Source organism: Sus scrofa, chromosome 4, assembly GCF_054392235.1.
Source record: "Sus scrofa isolate SSC_HxYL_T2T_F1_AM1 chromosome 4, Sscrofa_HxYL_maternal_Yorkshire_Landrace_v2.0, whole genome shotgun sequence".
Lineage (NCBI taxonomy): Eukaryota > Metazoa > Chordata > Mammalia > Artiodactyla > Suidae > Sus > Sus scrofa.
In genome coordinates this window covers 129,264,243-129,278,975 of record NC_139386.1, presented here as the reverse complement: position 1 = coordinate 129,278,975, position 14,733 = coordinate 129,264,243, and the positions used below count along the sequence as shown (strand labels likewise).

Genomic DNA, 14,733 nt, shown 5'->3' with positions numbered 1-14,733 from the left:
AGCAACTGTTGCATTGTGAATAATATTAAAATTGGCAGGAAAAGATGAAATATACGATATTTTCGTGGGTTCTAAATGTTTATGGGAAGGAGTAACTTAATAGAAGAAAACAGTGGTTCTCAGCATTGACTGAACGTTACAATCACCCTAAACGAGCTCACGTTGTAATGCAGAGGAAGCAAATCCAACTAGCATCCATGAGATGCGGGTTTGACCCCGGGCCCTACACAAGGATCTAGTGTTGCCATAAGCTGTGTTATAGGTCATAGACGCAGCTTGGATCCTGCGTTGCTGTGGCTGTGGTGTAGGCCAGCGGCTGTAGCTCCGATTCAGCCCCTAGCCTGAGACTTCCATATGCTGCAGGTGTGGCCCTAAAAAGCAAAAAAAAAAAATAAAATAAAATCACCTGAGGAACTTTAAAAAATACTGATGGCTATGTTCCATCTCTAAAGATCATGACTTGACATGGCTAGGTTGGGCCTAGACATCAATAGATCAAGAAAGGGAACTGTGAGCTGAAAGTTATACCTAGCTTCCCCAGACCTCTTCTGTTTTGTAGACAAGAGTTGACATAATAATATACTCTTAATTAGCACACCATTCAGCCAGCAGGAGTCGAGTTAACTTAGGCATTTGAGCTTAAAGCACAGCATCCTCAGACTCCCTCTGCCCCTCTGACAGGAGCGCAGGCCTTTGTGCTCGAAGGAGCAGCTTGCTTCCTTGGATGTCCCCACCTCTCTCAGTGGGGTCAAGAGGATACCCTGTGTTTATGGCTAAGACCAAAGTTCCTCAGACCTTCTTTCTTCCAATGACACTTGTCTGTCCACTAACACAGCCTCACCACCGGTGTGTACCTTAATTCCACAAAAACTCAGCCCATTATAACTTTATCCTTTCTTGTGCCAGACACCACATGAAACATCCAATTTACAGGCGTTCGATTTACCTTCACATCATACCGAGTCCCAAAAAATCTCCTCATGTATTTTCTTCCCTTCTCCCCCCCCCCACCCCCCCCCCCGCCCCCGGTCTGGGCTTCTGAAAGATTTTCACTGTGTCCTTAGGAATTCAGTCCTTCCTGTGCGAGATCCCCTATATTCTTTTCTCTTGCTCTAACAGAAATCTTACTCCCCTCTGAGGACATTGCTTCTTCCCCTGCAGCCCTCTAAAGTAAACTCTTTTCCCCACAGCTCTTGTCCCGCGGGGCTGAGATGTGGAATTGCGTAGCGTACACTGTAAATCTCGGGTCGTCAAATCACAGCATCCATTATTGCTGACACCTGCAGGCTACCTGACTTCCTGCTTCACTCTCCAACACGACACCTGCCATTACTCTTGGAGACTTGAGTATACATCCATCTAGCTGGTCCTCAGCCACTCGCTCACTTGATTTACCCTAGATCTTATCATTTCCCTTTTCTCCAGTATTTCAACATAATCTGAATACTATGCTTCTACTCCTGTATTATTACCTCTTTCCCTTTAATACTCCAAATTCAGCAATTCTTTGATCAAACTAGGACCTCTAATCAATCAGTTTCACCACTGTCTTGTTCCCTCATGCCCTTTTCCCCTCTCTTTACCTAGCTTAAATTCTGGTTAGTCATTAAAATCACTTATTTGCACATACCCACAACTCCCTTACATCTCTCTTACTTTTGTGGTACAGAGAAGCAAAAATCCAACTCAAACTAATTCATGGTTGCATTTTTACAGAGACTGGAGAAAAACATAACCACATTTACTTTGATCAATCTTACTTTAAATCCATAACTTAGAAAACTTTAGGCATTTTCTTAATGCTGGCTCACAATCACAATATTACTCATTCTTTTACACTTTTGCCTTTTATTTCAAAACTAGTAATCCCTCCCCAATCCTTGCTGTCACTAATGATCTTGCTTTCTGTTTCACTAAGAAAATCGAAATAATTGTTTCTTTTCTCACTCCCACTCTTTGACTTATGGTTAAAAACTCTTTTATTCATTATGGCTAATAGACACATTCAATGATAAATATAAGTTCTAATTATGAGTAGGAAGCTTATGAACTAGATGAATAAATTTCATAAAAAAGATATATCCTAGTTCCAAGATCTTCTCTCCATGAAGCAGAGCTTTTCTGTTTCCTCTGTTCCAACTATTGCTTCTTTCACTTTTGAAACTACAGTTTATAAAATGGTTATTAGAGTTTAAAAAGGCATTAGAGTTAAAATATATCTGTTATGTATCTCCTTGGTGGATCTGTTTTATAATTAACATATCTTCAGTTAGAAAGAACTAATTCATTGAGCACCTGCAGTGTGCCTGCCAGGCAGAATACTAGGCAAACACACCATACGGTTGTATTTAGTGGTAGGTAATAATTGGTGCAGGATTGCAGTCTTGCAGTTGGATCATTTTTAACAGTATAATATCGGTGATTAGGGTTCTTATTAGACATTTTGCTGATATTTATCCTTGTATAACTTATAGATGTTCAGTCAGATAAGTCAGTTGATTCTGAGTTTCCAATTTATTACTTATTACTTGTTTTATTATTTTTTATTTTTAATTAGGCAAGTAAAACTTGAGATGGATCAGTATAAAGAAGAGCTCTCTAAAATGGAAAAAGAAATAATGCACCTAAAACGAGATGGAGAAAATAAAGCAATGCATCTCTCTCAGTTAGACATGGTATTAGAACAGACTAAGACAGAACTAGATAAGAAAACAAATGCTGGTAAGCAGCAGGTTAGCTGAGCTTAGCTGCCTGCATATATGTATTTTTTAAAGTGGAATAAAGTGAGAATTTGAGATGAGGGGGGAGGGACAGTCAGTGGTATTTTACCTCTTATAGATGAATAAAATTGAATATTCTTAATTATAATTATTTACAAAGTTCTGAATAACAATAGTTTATATATAGTTAAGTGTTATGCTCTGCTTTTACACAACATTGTAAATCAACTATATTTCAATACAATTTTAAAACGTTATTCTCTGCTTTTTACAGTAAAAGAGTTAGAAAAGTTACAGCACCACACTGAAACCGAGTTAACAGAAGCCTTGCAGAAACGGGAAGCACTAGAGACTGAACTACAAAATGCTCATGGAGAATTAAAAAGTACTTTAAGGCAACTCCAGGAATTAAGAGATGTTCTACAGAAGGCTCAATTATCATTAGAGGAAAAATACACCACTATAAAGGATCTCACAGCTGAACTTAGGTGAGTTAAATACTAAGAAGTAATGGTTGGGGAGTTCCTGTCGTGGCTCAGTGGTTAACAAATCTGACTAGGAACCATAAGGTTTCGGGTTCGATCCCTGGCCTCGCTCAGTGGGTTAAGGCATTGCGGTGAGCTGTGGTGAAGGTTGCAGACACGGCTCAGATCCCGCATTGCTGTGGCTCTGGTGTAGGCCGGTGGCTACAGCTCCGATTCGACCCCTAGCCTGGGAACCTCCATATGCTGCGGGAATAGCCCTAGAAAAGGCAAAAAAAAAAAAAAAAAAAAAAAGGAAAGAATGGTGTATGGCCTATTTCTTCATACGCTTCACATTACCTCAGAGGGCCCTTCCCTGACCACCTATTCCAAAGCAGCCTCCCTGTCACTATCTCATCACTGTATTTAATGCTCTAACTTAGCATTTTATGTTGGGGTATTTTTCTTGTCAAATTGTTTATCATGTATAGTCATCTTCTCTCCTGGACCTATTAGAATGTAAGCTCCATGTGATAAAGGACATCTATCCTATTGACTGTTAAATCTACAGTACCTAGAACCTTGACATATAGGAAACATCCACTAAATATTTGCTAAATGATTAAGTGAATGGGTGGATAAAAGAAGTAAAAACAAAATCTTAAAATTCCAGGTAGCAGGTGAGTTTTGGAAGCTCAGCTATTCACATAGAGTTATCTTTAGAATTCATTTTATATTACTTTTAAAATTTTAGTTTACTTAGCCTTGTATTATCTCTTCAGATTTTTAGGAGAATAGCACACAGCTCATTAAAGAAGTTCAGAATTTGCTTTTTAAAATCACATTTATTATATTGCTTCATATTTAGGCTGGAAAATCATATGAAGATTTTCAGGATCAACAACATTTTCATCCTTTGTCATATCACAGCTTAGAGTTCAAAATTAAAATTCTCTGATCACAGGCAGGCTTCAGAGTGGTATAAATCTTAAAATTGTGTCATATTGCTTTTATTATATGTAACTATGAAAAATTAGTGTTTTAGGAAGGTTAGAATTTATAAAGAACACATTTAAAATATTTCTATGTTAGACTTCAGTACTTCACTGAATGTAAGGTGTCATTTTGAGTAAAATTCCTGTAAAAAATACATTGGTTATTTACCAAGCTGTGAATATCAGGGACACCAACCATGAGATAAATGCTTAGTTCAGTTATAATAAACTTGCAGCTGTTACCAATAAAAGATTTTCGAACATTCCTTGGACCTATAGATGAAAAAGTATAGATATGTTTTTAAAATTCTTATACTGGTTCTGTCTTACTCCCTGGGAGTGCTTTTAATTAGCTTAAATTGTCTACAGTAGTAGAATCTGAGTTACCTTTTGTCTTGTTAAAACAGTCTTGTTTAAACAGTCTTTTAAAGTAATAGTGTTGGAGTTCCCATCGTGGGGTGGTGGAAATGAATCTGACTAGCATCCATGAGGACATAAGGTTTGCTCACTCAGTGGGTTAAGGATCTGGCATTGCCATGAGCTGTGGTGTAGGCCGGCAGCTGTAGCTCTGATTCGACCCCTAGCCTGGCAACTTCCATATGCCATGGGTGCAGCTCTAAAAAAGCAAAAACAAAAAAAATAATAAAAATAAAGTAATAGTGTTGATATCAGTTAATTTCTTTACATGTTATTCCTTTAATTTGACCTCTCAATCTGAAATAATTGCATATATCCTACTACTTTTAATTTACAGGAAAGGTAACCCTATTTATTTAATTTTTTAAAAATTATAATATTCCTACTTACTTCCTTTGGTCTTTTTCACTTTGATAAATTGCAGGGAATGCAAGATGGAAAACGAAGATAAAAAACAAGAACTCCTTGAAATGGATCAGGCACTTAAGGAGAGAAATTGGGAGCTAAAGCAGAGAGCAGCTCAAGTTAGTTTTCTTGACTATATTTTAATGCAATTTTTTGTTAAAATACAATCATGCAAGTTTTCAGAGTTCATCTCTTTTTGGTAAAATGGACATATTTATAGCTCTTCTTTCTGCACACATTAATATTTTTTAAATTAGAGATAAAACATCTCTATTTTGCAGATTTGAGGGAATGAAGGTTAGCTTATTATCTGAAACCTTTTATCTCATATTACTATATATCAGAAGAAAATGGAATTAAAGGAGTTCCTTGCTCAACCAGTGTTTGTTGGAGGAATAGAAATATTCAGAAGGCATTATTTAGCAGCATCTTTTTAAAAGGACTTTATGTTTTAGAGCAGTTTTAGATTCACAGCAAAACTGAGCAGAAGGTACAGAGATTTCCCATATACTCCCTGCCCCTGACAAATGCACAGCCTCCCCCATTATGAACGTTTCCCACCAGAGTGGTACATTTGTTAAAACTGGTGAGTCTACCTTGGCACATCATAATCACCTAAAGTCCATAATTTACATTACAGTTTCACTCTTGTGTTATATGTTTGATGAGTTTGGACAGGTATCCATCATTATGGTATCATTCAGAATATTTTCACTGCCCTAAAAAAATCTTCTTTGTTCCACCTATTAATCCCTCTCCCTCTTCCCCTAACCCTGGCAACCACTGATCTTTTTGTTGTCTTTGTAGTTTTGCCTTTTCTAGAATGTCATACAGTTGGAATCATAGAGTATATAGCCTTTTCAAATTGGCTTCTTTCACTTAGTAATATGCATTTAGGTTCCCTCCATGTCTTTTAATTACTTGTAGCTTATTTCTTTTTAGCACTGAATAATACTCCGTTGTCTGGATATATTAAGCTGTACCCATTCACCTATTGAAGGGTATCTTCGTTGTTTCCAAGTTTTAGCAGTTATGAATAAAGCTACTATAAACATCTTTTGTGCAGGGTTTCTATGGGCGTACGTTTTTCACTCCTTTGGGTAAATAATAAGGAATGCACTTGCCGAACTGTATGGTAAGAGTATTTAGTTTTATAAGACACTTCCAAACTGTCTTCTGAAGCTGGCTTTACCATTTTACATTCTCACCGGGAAGGAATGAGTTTCTGTTTCTCTACCTTCTGACTAGCGCTCGTGTTATCGGTGTTTCCAATTTTGGCCATTCTACTAGATTTGTAGTTGTATCTCCTTGTTTAACTTGCATTTCCTTGATGACATAGGATGTAGAACGTATCTCATATGCTTATTTTCCATCTGTGTATTTTATTTGGGAAGGTGTCTGTTAAGATTTTTGGCCCTTTTTTTTTTTTTTTTTTTTTTTTTTTTTTTTTTTTTTTTTCTTTTTAGGGCCGAACCTGCGGCACATGGAAGTACTCAGGTTAGGGGTTGAATTGGAGCTGCAGCTGTGGGCCTATGCTGCAGCTTGCAGCAATGTCAGATCCTTAACCCACTGAGCAAGGCCAGGGATCAAACCCACATCCTTCACAGTTTCTAGTCAGATTCTTAACCCACAATGGGAACTCTTTGGCCCATTTTTTAATCAGGTTGTTTGTTTTCTTTTTGTTGAATTTTAAGAGTTCTTTGTGTATTTTGGATGTCAGTCCTTTATCAAATGTGTCTTTTACAAATACTTTCTTCCAATCTGTGGTTTTTCTTCTCATTATTTTGACACAGGCTTTCACAAAGCAGAAGTTTTTAGTTTTAAGGAAGTCCAGCTTACCAATTATTTATTTAATGGATTGTGCTTTTGGTGTTGTATCTAAAACTTTACTTCAATACCCAAGGTCATGTCGGTTTTCTCCTATGTTATCTTTTGGGAGTTTTATAGTATTGTGTTTTACATTTAGGTCTGTGACTCACTTTGTGTTAATTTTTATGAAAGGTATAAGGTCTGTGTCTAGATTCACTTTTTTACATGTGGATGTCCAGTTATTTAAGCACCATTTGTTTAATAAAAGATTATCTTTTCTCCGTTGTATTGCCGTTGCTCCTTTGCCAAAGATCAGTTAACTTCACTTACATGGGTTTGTTTCTCATCACTTTATTCTGTTCCATTGGTTTATTCACCTGTTTCATCAATACCACTGTCATGATTATAGCTTTATAGTTTAAGTCTTGAAGTCAGGTAATGTCCATTTTCTGACCTTGTTCTTTTTTCAAAATTGCCTATTCTGGGTCTTTTGCCTCTCCCTATAACTTTATTTATTTATTTATTTATTTTGTCTTTTGTCTTTTTGTTGTTGTTGTTGTTGCTATTTCTTGGGCCGCTCCCGCGGCATATGGAGGTTCCCAGGCTAGGGGTTGAATCGGAGCTGTAGCCACCGGCCTACGCCAGAGCCACAGCAACGCGGGATCCGAGCCACGTCTGCAACCTACACCACAGCTCACGGCAATGCCAGATCGTTAACCCACTGAGCAAGGGCAGGGACCGAACCCGTAACCTCATGGTTCCTAGTCGGATTCGTTAACCACTGCGCCACGACAGGAACTCCATCTCCCTATAACTTTAGAATCAGTTTGTTGATATCCACAAAATAACTTGCTGGGAATTTTTTTTTCTTTTGTCTTTTTAGGTCTGTAGCATATGGAGGTTCCCAGGCTAGGGGTCTAATCGGAGCTGTTGCCGGCCTGTGCTAGAGTCACAGCAACACCAGGTCCAAGCTGCTCCTGCAACTTATACCACAGCTCACAGCAATGCCAGATCCTCAACCCATTGAGCAGGGCCAGGGATTGAACCCACAACCTCATCGTTCCTAGTCGGATTCGTTTCCACTGCACCACCATGGGAACTCCCCTTGCTGGGATTTTGATTGGGATTGCCTTGAATATATACATCAAGTTGGGCAGAAACAACATCTTGACAATATTAAGTCTTCTTATCCATAAACATGAATTCTCTCTCCATTTATATAATTCTTTGATTTCTTTCATTGGAGTTTTATGGTTTTCCATACATAGATCTTATATATATTTTGTAAGATTTATAGTTAAGCATTTGGGGAATGCTCATGTAAATGATGCTTGTGTTTTTAACTTAAAGTTTCTTTGTTCATTGCTGGTATATAGGAAAGCAGTTGACTTTTGTGTATTGACCTTGTATCCTGCAACCCCGCTATACTCACTTACTAGTTCCAGGAATTTGAGAGGGGGCTGTGCTCGTGTCATGCACAAGTTCTCCAGGCCAGGGGTCAAACCTGCACCCGAGCAGTGACAATGCCATATCCTTAACTGCTAGGCCACCAGGGAACTCTAGTCCAGGAATTTTTTTGTCTGATCCTTTGGATTTTCTGTGTAGATCATCATGTCATCTGCAAACAAAGACAGTTTTGTGTCTTCCTTCCAAGTCTATATACCTTTATTTCCTTTATTTATCTTACCGTGTTAGCTGGGACATCCTGTACAATGTTGAAAAGCAGTGGTGAGATGGAATATCTTTGCTTTGTATCTGATCTTAATGGGAAACTTCGAGTTTCTCAGTGTTAAATTTGATGTTAGCTGTTGGTTTTTTAGATATTCCTTATCAAGTTGAGGAAGTTACCTTCTATTCCTAGTTAACCAAGAGTCCTTTTTTCTTTATCATGAATGGGTGTTGCATTCTGTCAGGTGTTTTTTTCTACATTTATTGATATGATCATGTGATTCTTCTTTAACCTGTTGATGTGATTGGCTATATTAATTTTCAAATATTGAAAAAGGCTTTCATACCTAGAAAAAAATCTCAATTGTTGTGGTGTATAATCTTTTTTTATACTTTGTTGGATATGATTCAATAGTATTTCGTTGAGAATTTTTACGTCTATATTCATGAGAAATATTGGTCTGTAGTTTTCTTTCTTTATAATGTCTCTATCTGGTTTTTGTATTAGGGTAATGCTGGCCTCAGAGAATGAGTATTTCCTCAGCTTCTATCTTATAAGTGAGATTGTAGGGAACTGGTGTAATTTCTTCCTTAAATGTTGGGTAGAATTCACCAGTGAGCCCATCCCAACCTGATACTTTCTGTTTTGGAAAGTTATTAATCATTGATTCAATTTCTTTAGGAGATATAGCCTTATTCAGATTATCTGTTTCTTCTTGTGTGAGTTTTGGCAGATTGTGGCTTTTAAGGAATTAGTCTGTTTCATCCAGTTTTATTAAATTCATGGGCAGAGAGTTGTTATCTTTTTTAATAACAGTTCTTTGTTATCCTTTTAATGTTCTTGAGATTTGTAGTAGAACTCCTCTTTCATTTCTAGTATGAGCAGTTTATATCTTCTCTAAGTTAATGTGGCTAGAGGATTCTTGAAATTAATCAATCTTCTCCTAAAACCAGCTTTTGGCTTTGGTGATTTTCTCTATTGATTTCCCAATTTTAACTTCATTGATTTCTGATCTAATGCTTATTATTTCTTTTCTTCTGCTTAGTTTGAATTTGACTTGCTTTTCCTTTTTCTGGTTTCCCAAGGCAGAAACTTAGATGATTAATTTTAGGTCTGTCTTCTTTTCTTTTTCTTTTTTTTAATAGACATTATTTGTGTTGTTTATTTATTTATTTATTTATTTTTGTCTTTTGCCTTTTTTTAGGGCTGTACCCATGGCATATGGAGGTACCCAGGCTAAGGGACGAATCAGAGCTACAGCTGCCAGCCCATGCCACAGCCACAGCAACGCTGGATCTGAGCAGTGTCTGCGACCCACACCACGGCTCACGGCAACTCCAGATCTTTAACCCACTGAGCAAGACCAGGGAACCCGCAACCTCATGGATCCTAGTTGGGTTCGTTAACCGCTGAGCCACGAAGGGAACTCCTGTCTTCTTATGTATGCATTCAGTGCTATAAATTTTCCTTCAAGCAGTGCTTTTGCTAAATCCCACAATTTTTATCATGTTGTATTTAGCAGCTTTTATCTAGTATAAAATGAAGTTTGAATTATTTCATTTATCACTACACTATATGAACATAATCATATAAGGGGTTCGAGAATCCAGTATTAGTAAGCAATGATTCTTTTTCTTATTCTTTTTATTTGAGATGCATTTATTCTTCATTTATAGCCAGTATAAACTGTTCTAAAACACATTCCAAGCATACAGTTTTCCACAAAATATAACTGAATGATAGTTTGATGTTACTTTTGTATTTAGGTTACACATTTGGATATGACTATTCGTGAGCACAGAGGAGGAATGGAACAGAAAATAATTAAATTAGAGGGAACTCTGGAGAAATCAGAATTGGAACTTAAAGAAAGTAACAAACAGGTAAATTATTTTAAACTACATATTTTAAATTTTTTAAAAAATAACTCCTTAACCATAATCAACTGTTCACATAATACAGCTTTTTAATGAATGAATACAATAAAAATTCTACGTAATTTTAATCATCTTGTACAGCTGTGTTATATTCATTTTCTTAATTTTTTTCCTTAACTTTATTGTATAATTGAAAATTTTAAATGGCATATATTTAAGGTATACAATGTGATATTTAATATATGTATACGTTGTGAAGTAATGACCACAATCAAGCTCATTAACCTGTCTGTCACCTTACAGTTACTTTTTTTGTTTGTTTGTTTTTTTAGGGCTGCATTTTCGGCACATGGAAGTTCTTGGGCTAGGGGTTGAATCAGAGCTGCCAGCCTATACCACAGCTTGTGTCAACGCTGGATCCTTAACCCACTGAGAGAGGCCAAGGATCAAACTCTCATCCTCATGGGTACTAGTCGGATCTGTTTCTGCTGAGCCACAATGGGAACCCCTACTTTTTAATTTTTTGATAAGAACACTTGTCGAGTATACAACATAATATTGCTACCATAGGAGTTCCCATCATGGCTCAGTGGTAATGAACCCAACTAGTGAGGATACAGGTTCAATCCCTGGCTTCGCTCAGTGGGTTAAGGATCCAGCATTGCCCTGAGCTGTGGTGTAGGTCACAGATGTGGCTGGGATCAGGCATTGCTGTGGCTGTGGTGTAGGCTGGCAGCTGCAGCTCCGATGCAACCCCTAAGCCTGGGAAATTCCATATGCCACAGTAAGGCCCCCCCAAAAAAGAAAAAGACCAAAAAAAAAAAATTACTACCACAGTCACCCACTGTGCCATACATTGGATCGCCAGAATTTATTCACTTTTCATAACTGAAACTTTGTGCCCTTTGACCCACATTTCTCCCACTCCCACATGTAGGTCCTTATGCTTACTTTTTTTTTTTTTTTTTTGTCTTTTTGCGATTTCTTGGGCCACTACTTTGGCACACGGAGGTTCCCAGGCTAGGGGTCAAGTCGGAGCTGTAGCCACCAGCCTAAACCACAGCCACAGCAATGCAGGATCCGAGCCGCATCTGCAACCTACACCACAGCTCACAGCATCGCTGGATCCTTAACCCACTGAGCAAGGCCAGGGATCGAACCCACAACCTCATGGTTTCTAGTTGGATTTGTTAACCACTGAGCCATGACAGGAACTCTCTTATGCTTACTCTCTTAATGTCTTTTTTTTTTTTTAAGATTTTAATTTTTTCTATTATAGTTGATTGGCAGTGTTCTGTCAATTTCTGCTGTACAGCAAAGTGACCTAGTCATACATATGTATACATTCTTTTTCTCACATCCTCTGTCATGTTCCATCACAAGTGACTAGATATTGTTCCCTGTGCTATATATAGTAGGATCTCATTGCTTATCCACTCCAAATCCAACAGTTTGTATCTACTAACCTCAAACTCCCAGTCTGTTCCACTCCCTCCCCCTCCTGTTGGCAACCACAAGTCTGTTCTCCACATCCATGAGTTTGTTTCTTTTCTGTAGATAGGTTCATTTGCACCATGTATTAGATTCCACATATAAGGGATATCATATGGTATTTGTCTTTCTCTTTCTGACTTACTTCACTTAGTATAAGAGTGTCTCTCGAGGAGTTCCGGTCATGGCTCAGTGGCTAACGAATCCAACTAAGAACCATGAGGTTGCAGGTTCAATCCCTGGCCTTGCTCAGCAGGTTAAGGATCCGGCATTGCCGTGAGCTGTGGTGTGGGTCACAGACATTGCTCAGATTTGGCATTGCTGTGGCTCTGGCATAGGACGGTGGCTATATCTCCAATTAGACCCCTAGCCTAGGAACCTCCATATGTGGCGGGAGTGGCCTAGAAAAGGCAAAAAAGACAAAAAAAAGAGTGTCTCTTGAGAGTCTCTAGAGAATGTCATTTGTTCTTTTTTATGGCTGAGTAGTGTTCCATTGTATCTATATGTGTATACATGCTACATTTTAATCTACTACTTTGTGTGTGTATATATATATATACATATATACACACACTATGTCTTCTTAATCCATTCGTCTGTCGATGGACATTTAGGTTGCTTCTGTTTCTTGGCTATTGTGAATAGTGCTGCAATGAACATAAGGTACATGTATCTTTTTTAATGAAAGTTTTGTCCAGATAGATGCCCAGGAGTAGGATTGCTGGATCGTATGGTAGTTCTATATTTAGTTTACTGAAGTTCCTCCATACTATTTTCCACAGTCTTGTACCAATTTACATTCCCACCAACAAGGTAGGAGAGTACTCTTTTCTCCACCCCCTCTCTAGCATTTGTTATTTGTTGACTTGTTAATGATGGCCATTCTGACCAGTGTGAGGTGGTACCTTATTGTAGTTTTGATTTGCATTTCTCTAATAATTAGTGATGTTGAACATTTTTTCATGTGCCTGTTGGCCGTCTGTATATCTTTGGAGAAATGTCTACTTAGGTCTTCTGCTCATTTTTCAGTTGGGTTGTTTGGTTTTTTGCTGTTGAGTCTTATAAGCTGTTTGCATATTTTAGAGATTAAGTCTTTGTCAGTTGGATCCTTTGAAACTATTTTCTCCCATTCCGTAGATTGTCTATTTTTTTTTTAATTGTTTCCTTTGATGTGCAAAAGCTTGCAGGTTTGATTAGGTCCCATTGGTTTATCTTTGTTTTTCTTTCTTTTCTTTCTTTCTTTTTTTTTTTTTTCTTTTTTTTTTGTCTTTTGTCTTTTTAGGGCCGCACCCATGACATATGGAGGTTCCCAGGCTAGGGGTCAAAGCAGAGCTGTAGCTGCTGGCCTACACTACAGCAGTGGTAACTCAGGATCCGAATCACTTCTGCAACCTACACCACAGCTCATGGCAACACCAGATAATTAACCCGTTGAGCAAGGCCAGGGATCAAACCTATGTCCTCATGGATACCAGTCGGGTTTATTAACCACTGAGCCACAATGGGAACTCCTTTGTTTTTATATCTGTTGCCTTGGGAGGCTGACCAAGAAAACATTTGTATGGAGAATGTTTTGCCTGTGTTCTCTTCTAGGAGTTTTATGATGTCCTGTCTTATGCTTAAGTCTTTAAGCCATTTTGAGTTTATTTTTGTGTATGGTGTAAGGGTGTGTTCTAGTTTCATTGATTTACATGCAGCTGTCCAGTTTTCCCAGCACCCTTGCTGAAGAGACTTTTTTTTTTCCGCATTTTATATTCTTGCCTCCTTTGTCAGAGATTAATTGACCATAGGTGTCTGGGTTTATTTCTGGGTTCTCTATTCTGTTCCGTTGGTCCATATGCCTGTTTTGGTACCAGTACCACACTGTCTTGATTACTGTAGCTTTGTAATATTGATGTTGTTTTGAATGTAGTTTTTTTGTGTGTCAGTGTGCGCACATATTTTTATAATGTATGCATGTCTGATTATGTATAAAATATCTCTGGAAGGATTTGCAAATAATTGCAGGTTAACTGGAAGGATTTGCAAGTTATTGAAAGTTAACCATGGTTGCTTCTAAGGAGGGAACACAGTGAGAAGGGGGCTTTGTTTTCACTAATTGTGTTTTTTATCACATGCACATATTACCTATAAAGTTATTTGAAAGGTCATGTAACATTTATTGTTTTAATATACCCGTATTTTCTTTTCTTAAAAAAATGTGATTGAGACTTTCATTTCTTTTAGTATTTTTTAGATATACATATAATCATCTTATTAGGCACAAAAATTCTGATGTTTATGTCAAAGTTATGGTTGTCTTAAAAATACATTTTTAAATTTTACTATTTTATATATACATGTTTAAAGCTCAACTTACTTGGACTGAAGTTATAATTAAATTATTTTTCTTTAGTTATATTAACATTGCTCTGTTTAAAATTCAGATAGAAAGTTTGAATGAAAAATTACAAAACACTAAAGAACAGCTTCGAGAAAAAGAGTTTGTAACACTACAGAATGAACAAGAGATCAGTCAACTGAAAAAAGAAACTGAACGGGCACAACAAAAAATGAAAGAAATGGAAAATGTAAGCAAATTACTTTCCTCCTAAGAAACAAGATTGATATAAATCTTTATGTTTTAAACTGATTGATTTTATTATACAGAAACTGCGCCATAAGTATTTTTAGGCTAATTATTTGTACCAGATACCTACATATGAGTTTCTTTGGTCTTCTTGATTACTTTATTCTGATGTTCTAATTATAGGTGAGAGCATCGTCTTCTCTATCCTTGTATTCTCTACAGGCATTGGGATGATCTCTCTCACACAGTAAATCCACGATATATGCTCCCTTGTTGAACAAATGTATATCTTTTTAAATTGAGAACCTGCTATGTAATGG

The 14,733-nt window shown here is 37.3% G+C and overlaps 1 protein-coding gene across 7 annotated transcripts in view; it reads left to right on the top strand.

Moving 5' to 3' along the window:
* CCDC18 (coiled-coil domain containing 18) overlaps positions 1 to 14,733 on the top strand; it is a 167,013-nt gene that overhangs the window by 58,630 nt on the left and 93,650 nt on the right. For 5 of the 7 annotated variants that reach the window (XM_085023994.1, XM_085023995.1, XM_021090195.2 and 2 more), the window contains 5 exons: positions 2,558 to 2,721; positions 2,995 to 3,208; positions 5,018 to 5,117; positions 10,243 to 10,359; positions 14,271 to 14,414. In XM_085023994.1, coding sequence (XP_084880120.1) covers positions 2,558 to 2,721; positions 2,995 to 3,208; positions 5,018 to 5,117; positions 10,243 to 10,359; positions 14,271 to 14,414 — 739 coding nt within the window. Of the gene's footprint in view, positions 1 to 2,557; positions 2,722 to 2,994; positions 3,209 to 5,017; positions 5,118 to 10,242; positions 10,360 to 14,270; positions 14,415 to 14,733 lie in introns of those variants that run through there. The other 2 variants (XM_085023996.1, XM_085023998.1) reach the window with 2 other exon arrangements.